General features: G+C 53.2%; 1 protein-coding gene across 3 annotated transcripts in view; it reads right to left on the minus strand.

Moving 5' to 3' along the window:
• The window catches only part of GDPD2 (glycerophosphodiester phosphodiesterase domain containing 2), a 389,876-nt gene that overhangs the window by 177,533 nt on the left and 184,756 nt on the right, over window positions 1–27,587 (minus strand). For all 3 annotated transcript variants that reach the window (XM_086918307.1, XM_086918305.1, XM_086918304.1), the window contains exon 3: window positions 16,424–16,527. In XM_086918307.1, the coding sequence (XP_086774433.1) occupies window positions 16,424–16,527 (104 nt within the window). The remainder of the gene's footprint in view (window positions 1–16,423; window positions 16,528–27,587) is intronic.

Here is a 27,587-nt window from a genome sequence, read left to right on the forward strand (position 1 = left end):
TATGTCCGGCTCCAGCACAAGGGTACCTGACGCACACAGATCAGGCGCGGTATGTAAGGCTGCAGCACAAGGGTACCTTACGCACACAGAACGGGTGCTGTATGTCAGGCTACTTGTATCGTCATTCCTTGACCCGGCATGCCGACGCTGTACGCTGCATTGCTTCAAGCCATTGATTTTAACTCTTACAACTACGCCGAGTACCGAACAACTAGCCGTATTGCAATCTATCTCCAGCAAGCTTTCACACGCTGTTTTACTGTGATTGGATACTTATTTCCACATCTCTTGCTGTCCATTGCTACTAGAAGCTAACTTGTGCGAAATTTCAGGGGGTTGTCTCAGCAGCAAATAATTTTGTCCTGATGATGGTCTACATGACGACTGCATACTAGACCGAAACGTCGACACTTCCAACATCTCCAGAAGCGTTGCGTTGGCACCAACATACAACCATTGTTAATTAATGAATTTGGTTGTCTGTGACTTTATGTAGAAGTTGATGTGTAGTTGTGAACTGATGAGTGGATGTGAAACATACCTCTGTTCATAACTTCTCTTGCTTTATTTCTTTGTATTGGTCTCCCCATTTTCATTTGATACAATATACATTTTTTGGAATAAGATTTACTTCCTCCGTGTGTTCTCTTTTCCTTCCTTTGATTTACTCTAGCATAACTCTTGATTGTCATATTCTGTTGATACACTGGAGTGTGATACGTTTGTGCAACTCCCAACTGAGATTTATTTTTCTTTGAATTAAGTCGCTTGTAGCATTTTTTGACCTTAAACATCCAGTGCCCAAGCCTACAAGGGTTCATTGTGTTTCCCCTGCCTATATCACGTATGTCAGGTTGCAGCACAAGAGTACCCAACGCACACAGAACGGGCGCTGTATGTCAGGCTGCAGCACAAGGGTTCCTGCGCACACAGAACAGGCTCCGTAAGTCACACTGCAGCACAAGGGGACCTGACGCACACAGAACGAGCTTGGCATGTCAGGCTGCAGCACAAGGGTACCTGATGCACACAGAATGGGCTCCGTATGTCAGGCTGCAGCACAAGGGTACCTGACACACAGAACGGGTGCTGTATGTCAGGCTGCAGCACAAGGGGTCCTGACGCACACAGAACGGGTGCTGTATGTCAGGCTGCAGCACAAGGGGTCCTGACGCACACAGAATGGGTGCTCTATGTCAGGCTGCAGCACAAGGGTACCCAACGCACACAGAACAGGCGCTGTATGTCAGGCTGCCGCAGAAGGGGACCTGTTGCACACAGAACGGGCCCGGTATGTCTGGCTGCAGCGCAAGTGGACCTGACGCACACAGAATGGGTTTGGTATGTCAGGCTGCAGCACAAGGGTACCTGACACACACTGAACGGGCGCTGTATGCCAGTTTGCAGCATAAGGGTACCCAACGCTCACAGAACGGACGCTGTATCTCAGGCTGCAGCACAAGGGTACATGACGCACACAGAACGGGCTCGGTATGTCAGGCTGCAGCACAAGGGGACCTGACACACACAGAACGGGCTCGGCTTGTCAGGCTGCAGCACAAGGGTACCTGACGCACACAGAACGGGCTCCGTTTGTCAGGCTGCAGCACAAGGGGACCTGACGCACACAGAACGGGCTCGGCATATCAGGCTGCAGCACAAGGGTACCTGACACACACAGAATGGGCTCCGTATGTCAGGCTGCAGCATTAGGGTACCTGAGACACAGAACGGGTGCTGTATGTCAGGCTGCAGCACAAGGGTACCCAACGCACACAGAACATGCGCTGTATGTCAGGCTGCAGCAGAAGCAGACCTGACACACACAGAACGGGCTCGGCATGTCAGGATGCAGCACAAGGGTACCTGACGCACACGGAACGGGCTCCCTATGTCAGGCTGCAGCACAAGGGTAACTGACGTGCAGAGAAAGGGGTTGGTATGTCAGGCTGCAGCACAAGGGTACCTGACGCACACAGATCATGCTCGGTATGTCAGGCTCTCGGTATGTCCGGCTGCAGCACAAGGGTACCTGACACACACGGAACGGGCGCGGTATGTCAGGCTGCAGCACAAGGTCACCGGACACACACAGAACGGGCGCAGTATGTCAGGCTGCAGCACAAGGGTACCTGACACACACAGAACGGTCTCAGCATGTCAGTCTGCAGCACAAGGGTACCTGACGCACACATAAGGGGCGCTGTATGTCCAGCTGCAGCACAAGGGTACCCGACGCACACAGAACGGGAGCTGTATCTCAGGCTGCAGCACAAGGGTACCCGACACTCACAGAACGGGCGCTGTATGTCAGGCTGCAGCACAAGGGGACCTGACGCACACAGAATGGGTGCTTTATGTCAGGCTGCGGCACAAGGGTACCCAACGCACACAGAACAGGCACTGTATGTCAGGCTGCAGCAGAAGGGTACCTGACACACACTGAACGGGCGTTGTATGTCAGTTTGCAGCATAAGGGTACCCAACGCACACAGAACGGGCGCTGTATGTCAGGCTGCAGCACAAGGGTACATGACACACAGAACGTGCCCGGCATGTCAGGATGCAGCACAAGGGTACCTGACGCACACGGAACGGGCTCCCTATGTCAGACTGCAGCACAAGGGTACCTGACGTGCAGAGAAAGGGGTTGGTATGTCAGGCTGCAGCACAAGGGTACCTGACACACACAGAATGGGCGCGGTATGTCAGGCTGCAGCACAAGGGTACCAGACACACACAGAACGGGGGCGGTATGTCAGGCTGCAGCACAAGGGTACCTGACACACACAGATCATGCTCGGTATGTCAGGCTCTCGGTATGTCCGGCTGCAGCACAAGGGTACCCGACGCATACATAAGGGGCGCTGTATGTCCAGCTGCAGCACAAGGGTACATGTCGCACACATAACCGGCTCGGTATGTCAGGCTGCAGCACAAGGGTACCCGACGCACACAGAACGGGCGCTGTATGTCAGGCTGCAGCACAAGGGTACCCGACACTCACAGAACGGGCGCTGTATGTCACGCTGCAGCACAAGGGCACCTGACGCACACAGAATGGGTGCTCTATGTCAGGCTGCATCACAAGGGTACCCAACGCACACAGAACAGGCGCTGTATGTCAGGCTGCAGCAGAAGGGGACCTGTTGCACACAGAACGGGCCCGGTATGTCTGGCTGCAGCGCAAGTGCACCTGACGCACACAGAATGGGCTCGGTATGTCAGGCTGCAGCATAAGGGTACCTGACACACACAGAATGGGCGGGGTATGTCAGGCTGCAGCACAAGGGTACCGGACACACACAGAACGGGCGCGGTATGTCAGGCTGCAGCACAAGGGTACCTGACACACACAGAACGGGCGCGGTATGTCAGGCTGCAGCACAAGGGTACCTGACACACAGAACGGTCTCAGCATGTCAGTCTGCAGCACAAGGGTACCTGACGCACACATAAGGGGCGCTGTATGTCCAGCTGCAGCACAAGGGTACATGTCGCACACAGAACGGGCTCGGTATGTCAGACTGCAGCACAAGGGTACCCCACGCACACAGAATGGGAGCTGTATCTCAGGCTGCAGCACAAGGGTACCCAACACTCACAGAACGGGCGCTGTATGTCAGGCTGCAGCACAAGGGGACCTGACGCACACAGAATGGGTGCTTTATGTCAGGCTGCAGCACAAGGGTACCCAACGCACACAGAACAGGCACTGTATGTCGGGCTGCAGCAGAAGGGGACCTGTTGCACACAGAACGGGCCCGGTATGTCTGGCTGCAGCGCGAGTGCACCTGACGCACACAGAATGGGCTCGGTATGTCAGGCTGCAGCACAAGGGTACCGGACACACACAGAATGGGCACGGTATGTCAGGCTGCAGCATAAGGGTACCTGACACACACTGAACGGGCGTTGTATGTCAGTTTGCAGCATAAGGGTACCCAACGCACACAGAACGGGCGCTGTATGTCAGGCTGCAGCACAAGGGTACATGACGCACACAGAAGGGGCTCGGTATGTCAGGCTGCAGCACAAGGGGACCTGACGCACACAGAACGGGCTCGTCAGGCTGCAGCACAAGGGTACCTGATGCACACAGAACGGGCTCCATATGTCAGGTTGCAGCACAAGGGGACACAACGCACACAGAACGGGCGCTGTATGTCAGGCTGCAGCACAAGGGTACATGACGCACACAGAACGGGCTCGGTATGTCAGGCTGCAGCACAAGGCTACCTGACGTACACAGAACAGGCTCGGTATGTCCAGCTGCAGCACAAGGATACCTGACACACGCAGAATGGGCTCGGTATGTCAGGCTGCAGCACAAGGGTACCTGACGCAAACAGAACTGGCTCAGTATGTCAGGCTGCAGTACAAGGGTACCTGACACACACAGAATGGGCGCGGTATGTCAGGCTGCAGCACAAGGGTACCGGACACACACAGAACGGGGGCGGTATGTCAGGCTGCAGCACAAGGGTACCTGACACACACAGAACGGGCTCAGTATGTCAGTCTGCAGCACAAGGGTACCTGACGCACACAGAAAAGGCTTGGTATGTCCCGCTGCAGCACAAGGGTACCTGACGCACACAGAACGGGCTTGGTAGGTCAGGCTGCAGCACAAGGATACCTGACGCACACAGAACGGGCGCGGTATGTCCGGCTCCAGCACAAGGGTACCTGACGCACACAGATCAGGCGCGGTATGTCAAGCTGCAGCACAAGGGTACCTGACGCACACAGAACGGGTGCTGTATGTCAGGCTACTTGTATCGTCATTCCTTGACCCGGCATGCCAACGCTGTACGCTGCATTGCTTCAAGCCATCGATTTTAACTCTTACAACTATGCCGAGTACCGAGCAACTAGCAGTATTTCAATCTATCTCCAGCAAGCTTTCACACGTTGTTTTACTGCGATTGGATACTTATTTCCACATCTCTTGCTGTCCATTGCTAATAGAAGCTAACTTGTGCGAAATTTCAGGGGGTTGTCCCAGCAACAAATAATTTTGTCCTGATGATGTTCTACAGGACGACTGCATACTAGACCGAAACGTCGACACTTCCATCATCTCCAGAAGCGTTGCGTTGGCACCAACATACGACGATTGTTAATTAATGAATTTGGTTGTCTGTGACTTTATGTAGAAGTTGATGTGTAGTTGTGAACTGATGAGTGGATGTGAAACATACCTCTGTTCATAACTTCTCTTGCTTTATTTCTTTGTATTGGTCTCCCCATTTTCATTTGATACAATATAATTTTTTTGGAATAAGATTTACTTCCTCCGTGTGTTCTCTTTTCCTTCCTTTGATTTACTCTAGCATAACTCTTGATCGTGATATTCTGTTGATACACTGGAGTGTGATACGTTTGTGCAACTCCCAACTGAGATTTATTTTTCTTTGAATTAAGTCCCTTGTAGCATTTTTTGACCTTAAACGTCCAGTGCCCAAGCCTACAAGGGTTCATTGTGTTTCCCCTGCCTATATCACGTATGTCGGGTTGCAGCACAAGAGTACCCAACGCACACAGAACAGGCGCTGTATGTCAGGCTGCAGCACAAGGGTTCCTGCGCACACAGAATGGGCTCGGTATGTCAGGCTGCAGCACAAGGGTACCTGAGGCACATAGAACGGGCTCCGTAAGTCACACTGCAGCACAAGGGGACCTGACGCACACAGAACGAGCTTCGCATGTCAGGCTGCAGCACAAGGGTACCTGACGCACACAGAATGGGCTCCGTATGTCAGGCTGCAGCACAAGGGTACATGTCGCACACATAACCGGCTCGGTATGTCAGGCTGCAGCACAAGGGTACCCGACGCACACAGAACGGGCGCTGTATGTCAGGCTGCAGCACAAGGGTACCCGACACTCACAGAACGGGCGCTGTATGTCACGCTGCAGCACAAAGGCACCTGACGCACACAGAATGGGTGCTCTATGTCAGGCTGCATCACAAGGGTACCCAACGCACACAGAACAGGCGCTGTATGTCAGGCTGCAGCAGAAGGGGACCTGTTGCACACAGAACGGGCCCGGTATGTCTGGCTGCAGCGCAAGTGCACCTGACGCACACAGAATGGGCTCGGTATGTCAGGCTGCAGCATAAGGGTACCTGACACACACAGAATGGGCGGGGTATGTCAGGCTGCAGCACAAGGGTACCGGACACACACAGAACGGGCGCGGTATGTCAGGCTGCAGCACAAGGGTACCTGACACACACAGAACGGGCGCGGTATGTCAGGCTGCAGCACAAGGGTACCTGACACACAGAACGGTCTCAGCATGTCAGTCTGCAGCACAAGGGTACCTGACGCACACATAAGGGGCGCTGTATGTCCAGCTGCAGCACAAGGGTACATGTCGCACACAGAACGGGCTCGGTATGTCAGACTGCAGCACAAGGGTACCCCACGCACACAGAATGGGAGCTGTATCTCAGGCTGCAGCACAAGGGTACCCAACACTCACAGAACGGGCGCTGTATGTCAGGCTGCAGCACAAGGGGACCTGACGCACACAGAATGGGTGCTTTATGTCAGGCTGCAGCACAAGGGTACCCAACGCACACAGAACAGGCACTGTATGTCGGGCTGCAGCAGAAGGGGACCTGTTGCACACAGAACGGGCCCGGTATGTCTGGCTGCAGCGCGAGTGCACCTGACGCACACAGAATGGGCTCGGTATGTCAGGCTGCAGCACAAGGGTACCGGACACACACAGAATGGGCACGGTATGTCAGGCTGCAGCATAAGGGTACCTGACACACACTGAACGGGCGTTGTATGTCAGTTTGCAGCATAAGGGTACCCAACGCACACAGAACGGGCGCTGTATGTCAGGCTGCAGCACAAGGGTACATGACGCACACAGAAGGGGCTCGGTATGTCAGGCTGCAGCACAAGGGGACCTGACGCACACAGAACGGGCTCGTCAGGCTGCAGCACAAGGGTACCTGATGCACACAGAACGGGCTCCATATGTCAGGTTGCAGCACAAGGGGACACAACGCACACAGAACGGGCGCTGTATGTCAGGCTGCAGCACAAGGGTACATGACGCACACAGAACGGGCTCGGTATGTCAGGCTGCAGCACAAGGCTACCTGACGTACACAGAACAGGCTCGGTATGTCCAGCTGCAGCACAAGGATACCTGACACACGCAGAATGGGCTCGGTATGTCAGGCTGCAGCACAAGGGTACCTGACGCAAACAGAACTGGCTCAGTATGTCAGGCTGCAGTACAAGGGTACCTGACACACACAGAATGGGCGCGGTATGTCAGGCTGCAGCACAAGGGTACCGGACACACACAGAACGGGGGCGGTATGTCAGGCTGCAGCACAAGGGTACCTGACACACACAGAACGGGCTCAGTATGTCAGTCTGCAGCACAAGGGTACCTGACGCACACAGAAAAGGCTTGGTATGTCCCGCTGCAGCACAAGGGTACCTGACGCACACAGAACGGGCTTGGTAGGTCAGGCTGCAGCACAAGGATACCTGACGCACACAGAACGGGCGCGGTATGTCCGGCTCCAGCACAAGGGTACCTGACGCACACAGATCAGGCGCGGTATGTCAAGCTGCAGCACAAGGGTACCTGACGCACACAGAACGGGTGCTGTATGTCAGGCTACTTGTATCGTCATTCCTTGACCCGGCATGCCAACGCTGTACGCTGCATTGCTTCAAGCCATCGATTTTAACTCTTACAACTATGCCGAGTACCGAGCAACTAGCAGTATTTCAATCTATCTCCAGCAAGCTTTCACACGTTGTTTTACTGCGATTGGATACTTATTTCCACATCTCTTGCTGTCCATTGCTAATAGAAGCTAACTTGTGCGAAATTTCAGGGGGTTGTCCCAGCAACAAATAATTTTGTCCTGATGATGTTCTACAGGACGACTGCATACTAGACCGAAACGTCGACACTTCCATCATCTCCAGAAGCGTTGCGTTGGCACCAACATACGACGATTGTTAATTAATGAATTTGGTTGTCTGTGACTTTATGTAGAAGTTGATGTGTAGTTGTGAACTGATGAGTGGATGTGAAACATACCTCTGTTCATAACTTCTCTTGCTTTATTTCTTTGTATTGGTCTCCCCATTTTCATTTGATACAATATACATTTTTTGGAATAAGATTTACTTACTCCGTGTGTTCTCTTTTCCTTCCTTTGATTTACTCTAGCATAACTCTTGATCGTGATATTCTGTTGATACACTGGAGTGTGATACGTTTGTGCAACTCCCAACTGAGATTTATTTTTCTTTGAATTAAGTCCCTTGTAGCATTTTTTGACCTTAAACGTCCAGTGCCCAAGCCTACAAGGGTTCATTGTGTTTCCCCTGCCTATATCACGTATGTCGGGTTGCAGCACAAGAGTACCCAACGCACACAGAACAGGCGCTGTATGTCAGGCTGCAGCACAAGGGTTCCTGCGCACACAGAATGGGCTCGGTATGTCAGGCTGCAGCACAAGGGTACCTGAGGCACATAGAACGGGCTCCGTAAGTCACACTGCAGCACAAGGGGACCTGACGCACACAGAACGAGCTTCGCATGTCAGGCTGCAGCACAAGGGTACCTGACGCACACAGAATGGGCTCCGTATGTCAGGCTGCAGCACAAGGGTACCTGACACACACAGAACGGGCGCTGTATGTCAGGCTGCAGCACAAGGGGACCTGACGCACACAGAATGGGTGCTCTATGTCAGGCTGCAGCACAAGGGCACCCAACGCACACAGAACAGGCGCTGTATGTCAGGCTGCAGCAGAAGGGGACCTGTTACACACAGAACGGGCCCGGTATGTCTGGCTGCATCGCAAGTGCACCTGACGCACACAGAATGGGCTCGGTATGTCAGGCTGCAGAACAAGGGTACCTGACACACACTGAACAGGCGCTGTATGTCAGTTTGCAGCATAAGGGTACCCAACGCACACAGAACGGGCGCTGTATGTCAAGCTGCAGCACAAGGGTACATGACGCACACAGAACGGGCTTGGTATGTCAGGCTGCAGCACAAGGGGACCTGACGCACACAGAACGGGCTTGGCTTGTCAGGCTGCAGCACAAGGGGACCTGACGCACACAGAATGGGCTCCGTATGTCAGGCTGCAGCACAAGGGGACCTGACGCACACAGAACGGGCTCGGCATATAAGGTTGCAGCACAAGGGTACCTGACACACACAGAATGGGCTCAGTATGTCAGGCTGCAGCATTAGGGTACCTGACACACACAGAACAGGTGCTGTATGTCAGGCTGCAGCACAAGGGGACCTCACGCACACCGAACGGGCGGTGTATGTCAGGCTAGAGCACAAGGGTACCCAACGCACACAGAACAGGCGCTGTATGTCGGGCTGCAGCAGAAGCGGACCTGATGCACACAAAACGGGCTCGGCATGTCAGGATGCAGCACAAGGGTACCTGACGCACACGGAACGGGCTCCCTATTTCAGGCTGCAGCACAAGGGTACCTGACATGCAGAGAAAGGGGTTGGTATGTCAGGCTGCAGCCCAAGTGCAGCTGACGCACACAGAACAGGTTCCGTATGTCAGGCTGCAGCACAAGGGGACCTGACGCACACAGAACGGGCTCGGCATGTCAGGATGCAGCACAAGGGTGCCTGACGCACACGGAACGGGCTCCGTATGTCAGGCAGCAGCAAAAGGGTACCTGACGCACACGGAACGGGCGCTGTATGTCAGGCTGCAGCACAAAGGTACCTAACGCACACAGAATGGGCCCGGTATGTCTGGCTGCAGCGCAAGTTCACCAGACGCACACAGAACGGGCTCGGTATGCCAGGCTGCAGCACAAGTGCAGCTGACGCACACAGAATGGGCTCGGTATGTCAGGCTGCAGCGCAAGTGCACCAGAAGCACACAGAACGGGCTCGGTATGTCCGGCTGCAGCACAAGGGTACACAACACACACAGAACGGGCTCGGTATGCCAGGCTGCAGCACAAGGGTACCTGACGCGCAGAGAAAGGGGTTGGTATGTCAGGCTGCAGCACAAGGGTACCTGACGCACACAGCTCAGGCTCGGTATGTTAGGCTCTTGGTATGTCCGGCTGCAGCACAAGGGTACACGACGCACACATAACGGGCGCTGTATGTCCGGCTGCAGCACAAGGGTACAAGTCGCACACAGAACGGGCTCGGTATGTCAGGCTGCAGCACAAGGGTACCCGACGCACACAGAACGGGCGCTGTATGTCAGGCTGCAGCACAAGGGTATCCGACACTCACAGAACGGACTCAGTATGTCAGGCTTCTGCACAAGGGTACCTGACACACACAGAACGGGCTCGGTATGTCAGGCTGCTGCACAAGAGTACCTGACGCACACAGAACGGGCGCTGAATGTCATGCTGCAGCCCAAGGGTACCTGACACACACAGAACGGGCTCGGTATGTCTGGCTGCAGCACAAGGGTACCAGACGCACACAGAACAGGCTCGGTATGTCAGGCTGCAGCACAAGGGTACCTGACACACACAGAACGGGCTCGGTATGTCAGGCTGCTGCACAAGAGTACCTGGCGCACACAGAACAGGCGCTGAATGTCAGGCTACAGCAGAAGGGTACCTGACCCACACAGAACGGGCTCAGTATGTCAGGCTGCAGCACAAGGGTACCTGACGCACACAGAACGGGCGCTGTATGTCAGGCTGCAGCACAAGGGTACCTGACGCACACGGAACGGGCTCCGTATGTCAGGCAGCAGCAAAAGGGTACCTGACGCACACGGAATGGGCGCTGTATGTCAGGCTGCAGCACAAAGGTACCTAACGGACACAGAATGGGCCCGGTATGTCTGGCTGCAGCGCAAGTTCACCAGACGTACACAGAACGGGCTCGGTATGTCAGGCTGCAGCACAAGTGCAGCTGACGCACACAGAATGGGCTCGGTATGTCAGGCTGCAGCGCAAGTGCACCAGAAGCACACAGAACGGGCTCGGTATGTCCGGCTGCAGCACAAGGGTACACAACGCACACAGAACGGGCTCGGTATGCCAGGCTGCAGCACAAGGGTACCTGACGCGCAGAGAAAGGGGTTGGTATGTCAGGCTGCAGCACAAGGGTACCTGACGCACACAGCTCAGGCTCGGTATGTTAGGCTCTCGGTATGTCGGGCTGCAGCACAAGGGTACACGATGCACACATAACGGGCGCTGTATGTCCGGCTGCAGCACAAGGGTACAAGTCGCACACAGAACGGGCTCGGTATGTCAGGCTGCAGCACAAGGGTACCCGACGCACACAGAACGGGCGCTATATGTCAGGCTGCAGCACAAGGGTATCCGACACTCACAGAACGGACTCAGTATGTCAGGCTTCTGCACAAGGGTACCTGGCGCACACAGAACGGGCCCGGTATGTCTGGCTGCATCGCAAGTGCACCAGACGCACACAGAACGGGCTCGGTATGTCAGGCTGCAGCACAAGTGCAGCTGACGCACACAGAATGGGCTCGGTATGTCAGGCTGCAGCACAAGGGTACCTGACACCCACAGAATGGGCGTTGTATGTCCGGCTGCAGCACAAGGGTACACAACGCACACAGAACTGGCTCGATATGTCAGGCTGCAGCACAAGGGTACCTGACGTACACAGAACGGGCTCAGTATGTCAGGCTGCAGCACAAGGGTACCTGGCGCGCAGAGAAAGGGATTGGTATGTCAGGCTGCAGCACAAGGGTACCTGACGCACACAGATCAGGCTCGGTATGTCAGGCTCTCGGTATGCCTGGCTGCAGCACAAGGGTACACGACGCACACAGAACGTGCTCGGTATGTCCGGCTGCAGCACAAGGGTACACGACGCATACAGAACGGGCTCGGTATGTCAGGTTGCAGCACAAGGGTACCTGACACACACATAACGGGCGCTGTATGTCCAGCTGCAGCACATGGGTACACGTCGTACACAGAACGGGCTCGGTATGTCAGGCTGCAGCACAAGGGTACCCGACGCACACAGAACGGGCTCGGTATGTCAGGTTGCAGCACAAGGGTACCTGACACACACATAACGGGCGCTGTATGTCCAGCTGCAGCACAAGGGTACACATCGTACACAGAACGGGTGCTGTATGTCAGGCTGCAGCACAAGGGTACCCGACACTCACAGAACGGGCTCAGTATGTCAGGCTGCTGCACAAGGGTACCTGACGCACACAGAACGGGCGCTGAATGTCAGGCTGCAGCCCAAGGGTACCTGACACACACAGAACGGGCTCGGTATGTCAGGCTGCATCACAAGGGTACCAGACGCACACAGAACGGGCTCAGTATGTCAGGCTGCAGCACAAGGGTACCTGACGCACACAGAACAGGCTCGGTATGTCCAGCTGCAGCACAAGGGTACCTGACACACACAGAACGGGCTCGGTATGTCAGGCTGCAGCACAAGGGTACCTGACGCACACAGAACAGGCGCGGTATGTCAAGCTGCAGCACAAGGGTACCTGACCCACACAGAATGGGCTCGGTATGTCAGGCTGCAGCACAAGGGTACCTGACACACACAGAACGGGCGCGGTATGTCAGGCTGCAGCACAAGGGTACACGACGCACACAGAACGGGCTCGGTATGTCAGGCTGCAGCACAAGGGTACCTGACACACACATAACGGGTGCTGTATGTCCGGCTGCAGCACAAGGGTACACGTCGCACACAGAACGGGCTCGGTATGTCAGGCTGCAGCACCAGGGTACCTGACATACACAGAACTGGCTCGGTATGTCAGGCTGCAGCACAAGGGTACCTGACACACACAGAACGGGCGCGGTATGTCAGGCTGCAGCACAAGGGTACCTGACACACACAGAACGGGCGCGGTATGTCAGGCTGCAGCACAAGGGTACCTGACACCACAGAATGGGCTCAGTATGTCAGGCTGCAGCACAAGGGTACCTAACGCAAACAGAACGGGCTGGGTGTGTCCGGCTGCAGCACAAGGGTACCTGACACACACAGAACGGGCTCGATATGTCAGGCTGCAGCACAAGGGTACCTGATACACACAGAACAGGTTAGGTATGTCGGGCTGCAGCACAAGGGTACCTGACACACACAGAACGGGCGCGGTATGTCAGGCTGCAGCACATGGGTACCTGACACACACAGAACGGGCGCGGTATGTCAGGCTGCAGCACAAGGGTACCTGACACCACAGAATGGGCTCAGTATGTCAGGCTGCAGCACAAGGGTACCTAACGCAAACAGAACGGGCTGGGTGTGTCCGGCTGCAGCACAAGGGTGCCTGACACACACAGAACGGGCTCGGTATGTCAGGCTGCAGCACAAGGGTACCTGACGCACACAGAACAGGCGCGGTATGTCAGGCTGCAGCACAAGGGTACCTGACGCACACAGAACGGGCGCTGTATGTCAGGCTGCAGCACAAGGGTACCTGACACACACAGAAAGGGCTGGGTGTGTCCGGCTGCAGCACAAGGGTACCTGACACACACAGAACGGGCTCGGTATGTCAGGCTGCAGCACAAGGTTACCTGACGCACACAGAACGGGCTTGGCATGTCAGGCTGCAGCACAAGGGTACCTGACACACACAGAACGGGCGCGGTATGTCAGGCTGCAGCACAAGGTTACCTGACGCACACAGAACGGGCTTGGCATGTCAGGCTGCAGCACAAGGGTACCTGACACACACAGAAAGGGCTGGGTGTGTCCGGCTGCAGCACAAGGGTACCTGACACACACAGAACGGGCGCGGTATGTCAGGCTGCAGCACAAGGTTACCTGACGCACACAGAACGGGCTTGGCATGTCAGGCTGCAGCACAAGGGTACCTGACACACACAGAAAGGGCTGGGTGTGTCCGGCTGCAGCACAAGGGTACTCAGAATCATAGAAATATCCATGTTTTGAGCGGGTTCCTAAAGAGACTCGTTATTCAGGATGCTCAGCAGACAGGAGGCCGTTTCATGCCTTTGCTGTAAAAGTACAAATTACCCATCTCTGCCTCAGGAGAGTTTCATCTTTGGATTTTGAAGAAGACTCTTTAGAAGACCTGGGGTTCCTGCCTGTGGAATTAAATGTTGATAGTAAGGATGTTGGAGGCTCCCAGCTTTGGCTCTCTCACAACTGATCATTGAACTGTATTTGCATTTGCTCAGTCTTTTCTTCAAAGTAGTTTGAAGGTTTGTCCTCCACTTCCGGAGCAGGGGTCATCTCCATGTTCTAGGCTTTAGGATCTAGGAGCTGTTTAGACATTTTAAAATGTTCCAGCGGGCAATCTTTTTGTTAATTCGTAGGGTGAAGCCACAGCTGGAGCAACCGCAGCTGTACACAAGACCAGAAGTATTCAGTACATACTTCAGCACCAGTGGACTGAGAACTCTGGGGTACTGGTGTACTGCAGACCCCCTGAATGCCTTCCTGCTGCTGGGGCAACTATGCGCTCTGTAAAACCCATAACATAACAAAGCCTTCGACCTTAAAATGAAGCCAAGGAGGCCTTTAGTTCTTCCTCTTTTCACAGTCTCCATGCACACCGTTGGTTCTAAGGAGGATATATTTCAGTACCAGAAAGATTATAGGGACCCCGGCTCAGGTGGATTTGAAGTAATCTGGGTCCTCCTAAGGGGCCACAGGGTAGTATCTGTTAACCCTTTGCACTCAGGGCTCAAACACGCAAGACGCAGTCCGAGTGGAATATAACCCCTCTGCGAAACGCTGGGACCCTATATATGAATACGGGCCGGTGTGGGCCGCCACCACAGTCGTGTCCCCAATGGGGTGGTGAGGGCTTCTCCCCCTATGTGTATCCTATATAGGGTTGTACCATCCTTCCCCACCCAGGGGTTCTCGTACCACGATACTGTGAACCCAAAGACGCAATATCTATACTGGTAGACATTGGCCATCCCGTGGCCAGTGAGGTAGCCACAAGGCCTTTGAGCCTGGCTCCTGTGGATACTCTGGAGGTTTTCATCCTTTTCTCTGTCCGAGGTGAGTAGATTGGGCTGACTTAATCTTCTGGCTGAAGATGGAGCCTAGGCAGATAGAGAGACTGGCTGTCTGACCCTGTAAGGCTAGCTCCCCCTATGGCTGACCCTGTAACACTAGCTCCCCTGAGGGGCCTGAGGCTGACCCTGTAAGGCTAGCTTTCCGAAAGTGTTGAGGTGGGGGCTGACCCTTGGAGGATAGATCCCTGAGGGGCTGAGGTTGGGAGTGACCAAGTAAGGCTAGCTCCCCTGGAGGCTGAGGTTGGAAGTGACCCAGTAAGGCTAGCTCCCCTGGAGGCTGAGGTTGGAAGTGACCCAGTAAGGCTAGTTCCCCTGGAGGCTGAGGTTGGAAGTGACCCAGTAAGGCTAGCTCCCCTGGAGGCTGAGGTTGGAAGTGACCCAGTAAGGCTAGTTCCCCTGGAGGCTGAGGTTGGGAGTGACCCAGTAAGGCTAGCTCCCCTGGAGGCTGAGGTTGGAAGTGACCCAGTAAGGCTAGCTCCCCTGGAGGCTGAGGTTGGGAGTGACCCAGTAAGGCTAGCTCCCCTGGAGGCTGAGGTTGGGAGTGACCCAGTAAGGCTAGCTCCCCTGGAGGCTGAGGTTGGGAGTGACCCAGTAAGGCTAGCTCCCCTGGAGGCTGAGGTTGGAAGTGACCCTGTGAGGCTAGCTCCCCTGGAGGCTGAGGTTGGAAGTGACCCTGTGAGGCTAGCTCCCCTGGAGGCTGAGGTTGGAAGTGACCCTTTAAGGCTAGCTCCCCTGGAGGCTGAGGTTGGAAGTGACCCTTTAAAGGTAGCTCCCCTGGAGGCTGAGGTTGGAAGTGACCCTTTAAGGCTAGCTCCCCTGGAGGCTGAGTTTGGAAGTGACCCTGTGAGGCTAGCTCCCCTGGAGGCTGAGTTTGGAAGTGACCCTGTGAGGCTAGCTCCCTTGAGGTGCTGAGGTTGGGGCTGCACTGCCCACACACAGGTCACCTGGCGTTGGCCTTGGCATGCTGCACATTCATTGCTCACATCAAGACTTCTGCTACCAGCAGGGCCCTCCCCCACACGATTGTCATTACCATGGCACCAAATCTTCCCTGAAGCCAGATGAGGACAAACATAGCCATTATCCGCATCTGTTTCACAACAAATTACTTTTGTTTTTGAGCCAAAATTATGCAGCTCTTTAAAAGTGAACAGAAAGACAGGAAGAGAAGAAAGTGGGACATAGACCTCACAGATAAGGAGGAGGAGGGAGGGGAAGGGAGAGAGAGGGAGGGAGCGGGAGGGAGCGAGAGGGGGAGAGAGAGAGAGAGAGATATTATCAGAACAGGATGAGACAGTCACTCATCTCGAGCACATCTGCCCGAGGACAAGGATGCTCATACAGACAGTGACGCCAGCTGTGCAGGCTTGGTACTCACTCGTTGAAGATGTGGATATCGTTCAGGACGATCAGGCTGACGTAGAGCCAGGCGAGGGTGAAGACCACGATGACGAGCAGCAGCAGGAACCAGAAGGCGTCGCACTGCAAGAGACACCAAGAGACCAGTGAACAGAGCACCAGGACACGCGTCCACTCTAACCATAGGAGGTGAGGCGTAGAATCACGCCTGGCCACTGAAAGAACCAAGATGTGTGTACCAGAGAGCTTTTAATGGTCGTGCGTTTAGGGCATTGAATCGTGGCAGGGTGGTCATTTCTGCAAAGCCAGCACTGCGCCGTACCAACTCAACAAATCTGATAATCCTTCTCTACATCAAGGAAACCAGATGGGCGAGAGCTCCGCTCCATCCGCGGAGTGTGCGGAGTTGTGGCTACTCCGTGTTGGACGCAAAGTAGGCACAACTCCGCACTCTCTGCGGCGGAGCGGAATTGCCCAGCCCACGCCTCCACCCCCTCCTAGGAAGAATGACATTAAATATACTATTAAGGTTAAAAAAAACCACACTTACCTTAACTGCGGCGTCCCCGTGCTGCCGTCCTCCTATTCCTTGGTTTCATGGTGATCTGCGCATGCAGAAGCACTCGCGCATTCTTTGCGAGAATTGCACAAGCGCAGATCATTGTGAAACCGAGGAAGAGGAGGACGGCAGCCCGGGGAAGCCGCAGTTAAGGTAAGTGTTGTTTTTTTAACCTTAATAGTATATTTAATATAATTCTTCCTAGGGGGAGTGGACACAGGCAGCAGAGCGTAGTTTCCACGGAGTTGGTCCCAAACTCCGTGGACCTCCACGTAGTGCTGCTCCGCCAATCCGGCACCTCCAATTAACCCAGAGTTACAGGTGCGCATCTTCAGTGGAAGAAGGGCTACCCTATACCACTATAGTCTCATCAACCAGCACCCACCCAACCCAACTCAAGGTCCATCTGAGGCTTCACCCAAACTATCCCTTTACCAACTCCCTATGGCCAAAGTCAAGATGTCCAGCAGCGGGTTGATTGCACCGCAGCTCCTGCATACAACCCCCTTCACGGTACACATGCTCCGAACACACAGAGTACATGCCTCTTGTTCCTCAATGCCGCCTTGTCCACAAGCCACTTCCAGATACCCTGAAGAGAGGGCACTTTAGACTCTCCTGTGAAACCCTGAACTTAACCTGTTCTGTGCTCGCGCCGGCACTACCTTGCGGGTGTTGCACACGACCATTGGCCAACGCACCCCGCCTACACAATAGAACGCCCGCACAGCGGCGGACATTCCGCTGCGGTAAAGGGGTTAAACCCAAAAATGATTGCCCGTCACACAGCTGTTCTACACAGGAAAACTGCAACCGCAAATCAAGGGCTTGAAGGTGGAACCCTTTTCTGCGTTCATTGATTAGGCCATGACCAGCATGTCGCCCATCCTACGTGGTGCACACAACATGATGGTAAGAACAAGCATTGGCATAGCCAATAGGTATTGCTTTTGGGACCTTATAAGTGTTTCGCCAGAGATATTGGCAGGTTATATATTTATGATCAATTTTTCAAGTAAATAACTGCTGGTGAACTTGCACATGGCCACAGCATACAGGAGCAACATGCATTGAACAGAAGCTTCACATAATGATGAGCGCAGGCGGCAAAATGCTTGCCCGACCCTCTAGAAAAAACACAGCAGGTCACACCTCACGGCTTTCATAATTTTCATCAGCGTAGATAATGGGCTTGTTGAAGAGGCAGGACAGAAATCATCTGATACTGGTAACACTGCCCCTACTAGTAAGACTGCCCCTACTAGTAACGTATTGAGGATGAATTCAAGATGCTTAAACACAGCCAAACCCCCTTCCCCCCCAAAATAGGACTTTAACAAAAAGACACCAATGGAGAGAAGGAATCTGGGGCCAACTAGAAGCACCCACTCTGATGAAAGAAGGGCCAGGCCCAGACATAACAAAAGAGAAAGTGGCATGTTGTAGATTCATGGCTGCAGACAGCCTGCCTTCCCCACTATTCCCCTCCCAAACCCCTGCTCCGAGGTGCATCATTCACGCTAACAGAAGTAAAGACAGGGAGAAGGACTCGATATCACAGCAAATGACCATAAAGGGGATATATCCCAAAGGCATAGGCAGCAAATCACCCCCCCTGAGGAACCTAGAGACGGCCACGTATTACCCAAGTGCCAAACCCGAGCGGCCTTATTTACAGCATGACCAGAGCCAGATGAGAGCAGCCATGCTTTAAAGTGCCCGCTTTTAAAGTGCCATGCTTTAAACGTGCCATGCTTTAAACGTGCCATGCTTTAAAAGTGCCATGCTTTACAGTGCCATGCTTTAAAGTGCCATGCTTTAAAGTGCCATGCTTTAAAAGTGCCATGCTTTAAAAGTGCCATGCTTTAAAAGTGCCATGCTTTACAAGTGCCATGCTTTAAAGTGCCATGCTTTAAAGTGCCATGCTTTAAAAGTGCCATGCTTCACAATGCGTTGAATGTTTGAGACGTGCAGAAGGCATGGGCTGAAAGCATTAATGAAGAATGGGACAACAATGCACCCTTGGAACTCGATAGTGTCTGCACCATCGCTCAACTGATGATTGGCCTGATGAAATGCCCTCAATGCAAACCTCCCACTGACACCTGTGTCCATTTGCAAAGGCTCTTATACGTGTAAGAGCCAAGCCGAAAGCAAGCAGCAAACTACACCAGCACTACACCAGCACTACACCAGCTCCCCTGACTCCCAGTCCACGGCTGGATTCACTTCAAAGCCTACTGCATCATTTTAATACTTAAATATCTATTTGGCATTGAACCAGCCTGCTCAGCTTTACTAATAAACTTGCTATCTCAGTGATGTGGGCTTGTCTTGCTTCCCCTAGTAGGGGTACCAAATACCCACCGGATCCAAAATGTAGTAGCGCATTCCCTTTCATCTAAGTTAAATATGACATTGTGTCCCCCATCCATGCAGTCATGCAACGACCTCCTGTTTTCTAGAAACCTTCATGTTTGCAAGCGTATGTATGGCATTGGTTCCATTGCAGTGCCACGAAAGCAGAGAAGGGGTTTAATTGAGGGCAGCGCTTTAATAATGCACATTTCAAATAATCAAATAATGGCGGATACTCCCTAGGTTGTTTGTGGGCAGAGTGCTGACACGTGGCTTGCCAGGGCCCCAAACTACAGGTCAGAAATAAATGATCGCATAAAAGTTAAAGGGTCTTTAAATACTCAATCACCCACATTGTTCAGCGTCTTCCACAACACTGCACTGCTTACTCCTAGGCCTTCAAGCCAAAATTCAGTTGGGAGGAAAAAAACAGCAGGTGAACTACTGAAGAGGGAAGGCTGCCAGAGCTAATACAGAATAGGATAGTTTACAATACAATGGTCATATTTTTCAAAGGGCTGCATTCTTTCTACGTCAGGCAGTCCTCTGAGCAGAAAGGTCACCTGCTCGCTCAACAAGCAGCCTCAGTTAAGGGTTAACCATGAAATGCTGCTGGGGCACGCAGTGTTCTCATCACAATGCTTGCATTTGCTGAACTTGTTATAAATAAAGAACATGACTTCGAAAACCAAGGCACAAAATGTCAGGATAAGTCAGAAGGAAGTTTAGAGGAATGATTTGTTAATTTTTTTTTTGGGGGGGGGGAAATCTTTTTATTGCGAAAGTATAAAAAGGCACAGGTTGCATGGTTATCCATACCACTTATACGTAAAGTCAATAACATGCAGGTTTCAGGATAGTACACAGCCAGAATTGGCCACCATCCCGGAGGCTGGGCGGCGTATGATCAGAGCATGTAGAAAGGAAAAGGTCAGTTGTGCCTAAAGGACAAGTAATTATCATTGTATTCGCCGATTTCCATTTTTATACATTTATACTATTTAATGTGTAACAAGAACTAACTTCCCCAGAAGACCTGTATGTGAGGCCCATCTAAGGCACAGTCATTGTAAAATAGGTAGGACCTGTGGGAATCACAGCCAGTCACAACAATGCGTGTAAAGGAATATTTGCATGGTTGCGTAGGGCCTTCACTCCGGAACCAAACCCTCGAGCCCAGCTCCCGCCCCAGTACATTCAGACTCTGATTCAGCCGGGGTAAATAATGTTCCGGGGTAAATAATGAGTCCCTTTCTCACTGCTCCATCAGGATTCAAGCAAGCCGGGCCGAAGACGGCTGAAATGCCAGAAACCGGTCCCCGGTAGCTTGTCTCCTTTCTGGTGAAGAATTGGCTTGGTAGTTTAGTCTGCCCTGTTCCCATGATGCACTGGGCCAGGGACAGACTGATTTGCATATAGCCAGGTTCTGAGCTGGGATGGGGCAGTGAGATAAATAACGGTGATGGATCAAGCCCTGATCTTTGGACTGGGTAAGAGTGGTCTGATTAATTCAGACACTCTGTTCATCACCACCCCCTTTTCTGAATCGTTTTTGGCCACTATAGGTGTGGCAGGGTATACTCAGACATGAGTCCCTTTCTCACTGCTCCATCAGGATTCAAGCAAGCCGGGCCGAAGACGGCTGAAATGCCAGAAACCGGTCCCCGGTAGCTTGTCTCCTTTCTGGTGAAGAATTGGCTTGGTAGTTTAGTCTGCCCTGTTCCCATGATGCACTGGGCCAGGGACAGACTGATTTGCATATAGCCAGGTTCTGAGCTGGGATGGGGCAGTGAGATAAATAACGGTGATGGATCAAGCCCTGATCTTTGGACTGGGTAAGAGTGGTCTGATTAATTCAGACACTCTGACCATCACCACCCCCTTTTCTGAATCGGGGTAAATAATTCAGCACTGGTGGCATCTGAATCATCATCTGCTAACCCCTCAATGCACAGCATCCTCCAGGCAAGTAGATCATCCTGTAGCTTCCCATTACATACATTACATTACATTACATTACATCCCTGCGAGTGCGCTGCATTTGTGTCTCCTCAGCCAGGGACCATTCTCTAGCATCCCTCAGCCATAGGGATATCTCTGGCGCCCTTTGACCCATCCAGGTGATAGCTGGGCGCCTCCTCGCTAAAACCAGCAAGAGTTGCAAGAATTTATAAGACAGCTTCTTCTTTCTAGGTTTGGGCACTAGCGCCAGGAGACAATGGAGCGGATCTAGGAGAATTCTGATTTTCGTGGCTCGAGCAATGTGGGCCGCCACCTCCCTCCAGAAGTCATGTACCAGAGGGCATTCCCACGCCAGATGGAGAAAACCTGCTCTTTGTGTTCCACACCTAGGACAATAATGACGTCTCTCTGCCAATATGCGATTTAGAGAGATCGGGGTCATATAGGTACGATGGACAAAGTTGAAATGTATAAGTTTAAACCGTGCATTGCAGGAGACCTTACGGGTCAAAAGCCCGATTCTTTTCCGTTGGTCAGGTTCCAGCTCCACCCCTAAGTCTGCCTCCCAGGCTGACCAAACCGGTGCGATCGGGGGGGATCGAATCTCGGCGCATGGCTGAGTAGAGCAGGGAACTCAACCGTTTCCCTCTCCCACAGGACAAAATAATATCAAGAGTATAGGTGAGCGGAGGCGCTTCCGGATATTGGGGCCACGTCGTTCTGGCTATGTCCAGGAGGCTCCTGTAGTCAGTACTGTCCCTCACTGAGGTCAAAGGACTCCATGGCACGCTCAAAGGACACAAAGGAATCGCCTGGGTAGAGGTCTGCCAAAGTCTCACATCCGCCACAGCGCCAGTCCCGGTAGGACATGTTTTCCTCCAACCGGCTCACCGGGGCCAAGATCCACACTGGGAGCTCCCTATGAAACGGAGCCCTTCTCAGTACCTTTTCAACAAACCGCTGCCAAATTCCCACTGTGTGGCGCACCACATACAGTAGAGTTTCATCGGCGCCTCGACTCTGCATCAAGGACTCCCTCAGAGCCTTTTCATTCGCCATACCTGCCAGCAATGCCATTTCCAAATTGTCCGCATCAGTGAACCACTTAGTGGCTGGGAGAAGCTGCGCTGCATAATAATACAGATCAAATCTCGGTGCTTCCAGGCCTCCCTCTTCCCAACACCGTGTCACCGTGCGCAGAGCTACTCGGCTACGCCCGCCCGCCCGCAGCAGGGATGTAAGGAGTGAGTCAAGTGTACGAAACACTCGGGAGGGCAATGGACATAGGGTATTCTGTAATACATACAAAACCCTTGGGAGCATCACCATTTTAGCGACCGCCAATCTCCCCATAAGAGAGAGAGGAAGCGTGTTCCAAAATGTAACAGATTTTTGGGGAGCCTGGAGGACTCTGTCGACGTTGTAAGCCAGGAGGGCCTCATCAGATGTGACCACCTGAATGCCAAGGTACCGGAACGCTTCTCGCTCACAACGCAGACCCAAATGCAGCATATCCACTCCTGGGTTCGGCGTACAGCCCGTAATGATTTGTTAATTAATACACAAAGTCATCGACTAACATATAGCAGGCTCAGTATCGCGCGGTTTCTATCGAAGCCTCTGTAGTCTTGCACTTGTTGTTGAACCTGCGCCTTTGCCAAAGTCTCTCTTGCAAGAGATTACCACTGGTTGGGCTCATTCCGTCCCTCAGTCGCTACAGCTAATTAGCGGTCACCAGAGGCAGAAAGGTCAGTGCAAGCGGTTTGACAGCTCCGTGTGTGGTCAAGAGTCTCGGACACACCGGCTACAAATCGCAAGTCACCTAGTTATTTGAGCATGATGTTAAATGCCCCTTGTACAATTACTGAGCAGCACTCGTTCTGATGTTCGCTGGGGAATGCAGTTGAGGGAGTAGTGCCTTGGGACCTTTCTCAGACAGAATCCGATAACAAGCAAAAGCAAAAGCACCGTGCAGTGCTTTATGTGTAACCTGACCCACGAGGAATGCATCAGCCACCCTGCGCGCCAATGCTCGCTCCAGAGAGCAAAACCCTGTGGGAGTGAACATTAAAAAAAGAAGGTGGGAGATTGAACCCACCTTTCAGCCATTTGCGTGCTTTCATTTTTAAAAGACACATGCAAAAGCCAATCCTATGTGTGGGAGGAGTCAGACCCACGGAGTAGTTTAGAGTGCTTACAAGAAGCCTCGCAGAGCAGCGCATGCGCGCTGACTCAGGCTCGACCTAAAAAGGAGTCTTCTGGTGCCCCGATGCCTCTCCTCTGACTTAATCAGGATCGACCATAGAATTGTCCTTCATGCACCCTCCTTACGCACAGCTCTGATGGACCACACGCTGGTGAAGGCCTCTTCTGCTACTAGCAGCCCTACTCCAACCTTTCCAGATGCTGGTTCCACCTTTTTATGGCAGGAACTCTTGTGATATCCACCCTCAGGAATCCTCGATGAGTTCCTCAATTTTACTAAAAATATGTGTACTAAAGCGTTTGATCAAGAAGACAAGCTTCTTCAGAGCAAACCGCAAATACCTGACCTGCAATCTAACGGGACCCTCTCTTCTTGAGGAGGAACTTAAGATATTTCTTGCCCCAAGTTAGCTCACTTTTGCTACTGAAGGCATCTGTCTTCCGAGCTAGTTGTACTTCATTTCCTCATCGCCAAGAAGCTATCGCGGCACCAACTGCTCAGCTCCAACCTGTATGTACTGGATGCAGCTGGGTTCAATCTTCTCTTCTTTTTAACCAACAAAGTCCTCAACTTACTGAAGATGGACCACCTTTGAAGGTGGATGCTTCAATATCATCTCTGAACTCCAACTCTGCCTTAGTTCGCAGACGTCTCTGAACTGAATGAAATTCATTAAAGTAATATTGAACATTTAAACAGCTATCCACTGGAGCCCATTCAGGTGCATCTCCATCCAACGAGAGCCACAAGTCAATCCTGTTAAACTGCATCTAGCCCACAGTGCGGTCAATACTGACGGAATACCACTGGTCCAGGTCACTCGTCAGAGGAATCCTGGTTTAGGGAAATCAACTGCCCCAGTCATCAACTCTTAAGACAGTCTCGGACAATCTGTCTCATGCCTTTGCAAAGTTAGGACTATGCTGCCCGCTGAGGCTCCCACTTCAGCCACCATCCCTGTAGAGGGGGCATCCAGGAGATTTCCAGGCCATTGACAGCTATCTTCTAACAAGTACCAATGCCAGGCCTGCAAAACTGGTGATGATGAATCTACCCTTGGGTCTGGGGTACAATCCTGGTGAGCAGACTGCCAGGGATACCTTCAGTGACCCATCAGTGGCCATGTTGATCAGGCATAGGACAGTGTCCCAGTAGGGTGGAGGAGTTGGACAGTCCCACACCATGTGGTGGAAGGCAGTGTCGTTCGGGAATATAAGGTTAATACCCTTTGGGGGAAGGTACACTATATGAAAATAGAAAACTGAGCCAGCCTACAGTGAGTGTTCAGGGAGACCAGAAGAGAAGAGGACAGCACATTAGACCAGTCAAAAGCCGGCCCATGTCAGTCATCCACTGGTCGCGGAGGGCTCCCAAGTTACCCTTAGCCTTGGCAAGGAGCACCCTGTAGAAAAGTATGACCACGCAAGTGCAGTCAGAAGTGATTCACACTAGATTTAGATCCTTGCGTTCCAATGGTTCTAGATCTCCACTATCTCAAGAGAAGCGTATGGCTGATGTGACAACACAATATAGCAGATAATGGTGCAGGGGAAGCATATATTCGTCAGCCAAGTCCTGGAAAGTTCTCAGACTCCCATTGTCATAGCAGTATTCAAGAGTGTCCATACCATGACAGCTCCAGTCATACAGCCCGGTACAGGTAGGTGCAACAGAACCTCTAGTGGAAATTCTTTAACAAACAGGAGTTTCAACTGGGTGCGTTGAAGGGCACGGGCCCATGTGAACCTCAGGCCTGCTAATAACAGGCGCTCATTGTGAACACGACTACTAGGTCGCAAAGAGCAGACCAGCAGGTTAGGTCAATAAGGGACAAATCTAGCATGGAGAGCCAATCTACGCCAGAGCTGGTCCTTCCAGTAAGTCGCCCATTTGAGCTGTGCCACCAGATAATAAACCTCAATTTATTTTATTTATTTGTGCAATTTGTTAAGCGTGCAAATACCCGTAGGTGTCTCGGCGCTACGAACGGTTAATAAAGAGGTAGGATAAGCTAGACTGTTATTGGTTAAACAACCAAGTTTTGAGTTGTCTGCGGAATGCAAGGAGAGTAGGGGCCGTCTTAATGTGGAGGGGGAGTGTGTTCCAGAGTCGGGCTGTGGCGACTGTGAATCTCCTGTCGCACCAGGAAGATTTTTTTGTTCTGGAGACGTTAATGAGGTTGGCTGCTGAAGAGCATAGGGGGCTGGTAGGTGTGCAGAGGCTTAACGTTTTCTTTTTTAGAAATTCTGGTCTCAAGTTATTTATTGCTTTGTAAGCGATACATAGGGCTTTAAACTTGGTACGGCTTCTGATAGATAGCCAGTGGAGTTTACGTATTACGTTGGAGGTGGGTTTGAACTAAGCATGGGCGTAAAATTCATTACGTCCGCGGAATTTGCGGATTTCCTGCAATTTCGTGGTCCGCGAATCTCACGAAATTGCAGAAAAATCAGCGAAATCGCGTACGGGACGGATTTTCAAAAACGGAAGTACATGAAGCACTTACAGGGTTACAGCAGGTGCCCAAGTTGTGGCAGGGGTGAACCAGAGGGCGGCAGTGGTGAACCAGAGGGTGGCAGTGGTGAACCAGAGGGTGGCAGTGGTGAACCAGAGGACGGCAGTGGTGAACCAGAGGGCGGCAGTGGTGAACTAGAGGGTGGCAGTGGTGAACCAGAGGGTGGCAGTGGTGATCCAGAGGGCGGCAGTGGTGATCCAGAGGGCAGCAGTGGTGATCCAGAGGGCGGCAGTGGTGAACCAGAGGGCGGCAGTGGTGAACCAGAGGGCGGCAGTGGTGAACCAGAGGGCGGCAGTGGTGAACCAGAGGGCGGCAGTGGTGAACCAGAGGGCGGCAGTGGTGAACCAGAGGGTGGCAGTCAGTGATGAACCAGAGGGTGGCACTGGTGAACCAGAGGGTGGCAGTGATGAACCCGAGGGTGGCAGGGGTGAACCAGAGGGTGGCAGGGGTGAACCAGAGGGTGGCAGGGGTGAACCAGAGGGTGGCAGGGGTGAACCAGAGGGTGGCAGGGGTGAACCAGAGGGTGGCAGGGGTGAACCAGAGGGTGGCAGGGGTGAACCAGAGGGCGGCAGTGGTGAACCAGAGGGCGGCAGTGGTGAACCAGAGGGCGGCAGTGGTGAACCAGAGGGCGGCAGTGGTGATCCAGAGGGCGGCAGTGGTGATCCAGAGGGCGGCAGTGGTGAACCAGAGGGTGGCAGTGGTGAACCAGAGGGTGGCAGTGATGAACCCGAGGGTTGCAGGGGTGAACCAGAGGGTGGCAGTGGTGAACCAGAGGGCGGCAGTGGTGATCCAGAGGGTGGCAGTGGTGAACCAGAGGGTGGCAGGGGTGAACCAGAGGGTGGCAGTGGTGAACCAGAGGGTGGCAGGGTGAATCAGAGGGTGGCAGGGGTGAATCAGAGGGTGGCAGGGGTTAATCAGAGGGTGGCAGGGGTGAACCAGAGGGCGGCAATGGTGAACCAGAGGGCGGCAATGGTGAACCAGAGGGCGTCAATGGTGAACCAGAGGGCGGCAGTGGTGAACCAGAGGGTGGCAGTGGTGAACCAGAGGGTGGCAGTGGTGAACCAGAGGGTGGCAGTGGTGAACCAGAGGGTGGCAGTCAGTGATGAACCAGAGGGTGGCAGTCAGTGATGAACCAGAGGGTGGCACTGGTGAACCAGAGGGTGCTAGTGATGAACCAGAGGGTGGCAGTGATGAACCCGAGGGTTGCAGGGGTGAACCAGAGGGTGGCAGGGGTGAACCAGAGGGCGGCAGGGGTGAACCAGAGGGTGGCAGGGGTGAACCAGAGGGTGGCAGGGGTGAACCAGAGGGTGGCAGGGGCGAACCAGAGGGTGGCAGGGGCGAACCAGAGGGTGGCAGGGGCAAACCAGAGGGTGGCAGTGGCGATCCAGAGGGCGGCAATGGTGATCCAGAGGGCGGCAGGGGTGAATCAGAGGGTGGCAATGGTGAACCAGAGGGTGGAAATGGTGAACCAGAGGGCGGCAATGGTGATCCAGAGGGCAGCAGGGGCGAACCAGAGGGCGGCAGGGGCGAACCAGAGGGCGGCAGGGGCGAACCAGAGGGCGGCAGGGGCGAACCAGAGGGCG

This window comes from Lissotriton vulgaris, chromosome 4_1 (assembly GCF_964263255.1).
Source record: "Lissotriton vulgaris chromosome 4_1, aLisVul1.2, whole genome shotgun sequence".
NCBI classification, from domain to species: domain Eukaryota; kingdom Metazoa; phylum Chordata; class Amphibia; order Caudata; family Salamandridae; genus Lissotriton; species Lissotriton vulgaris.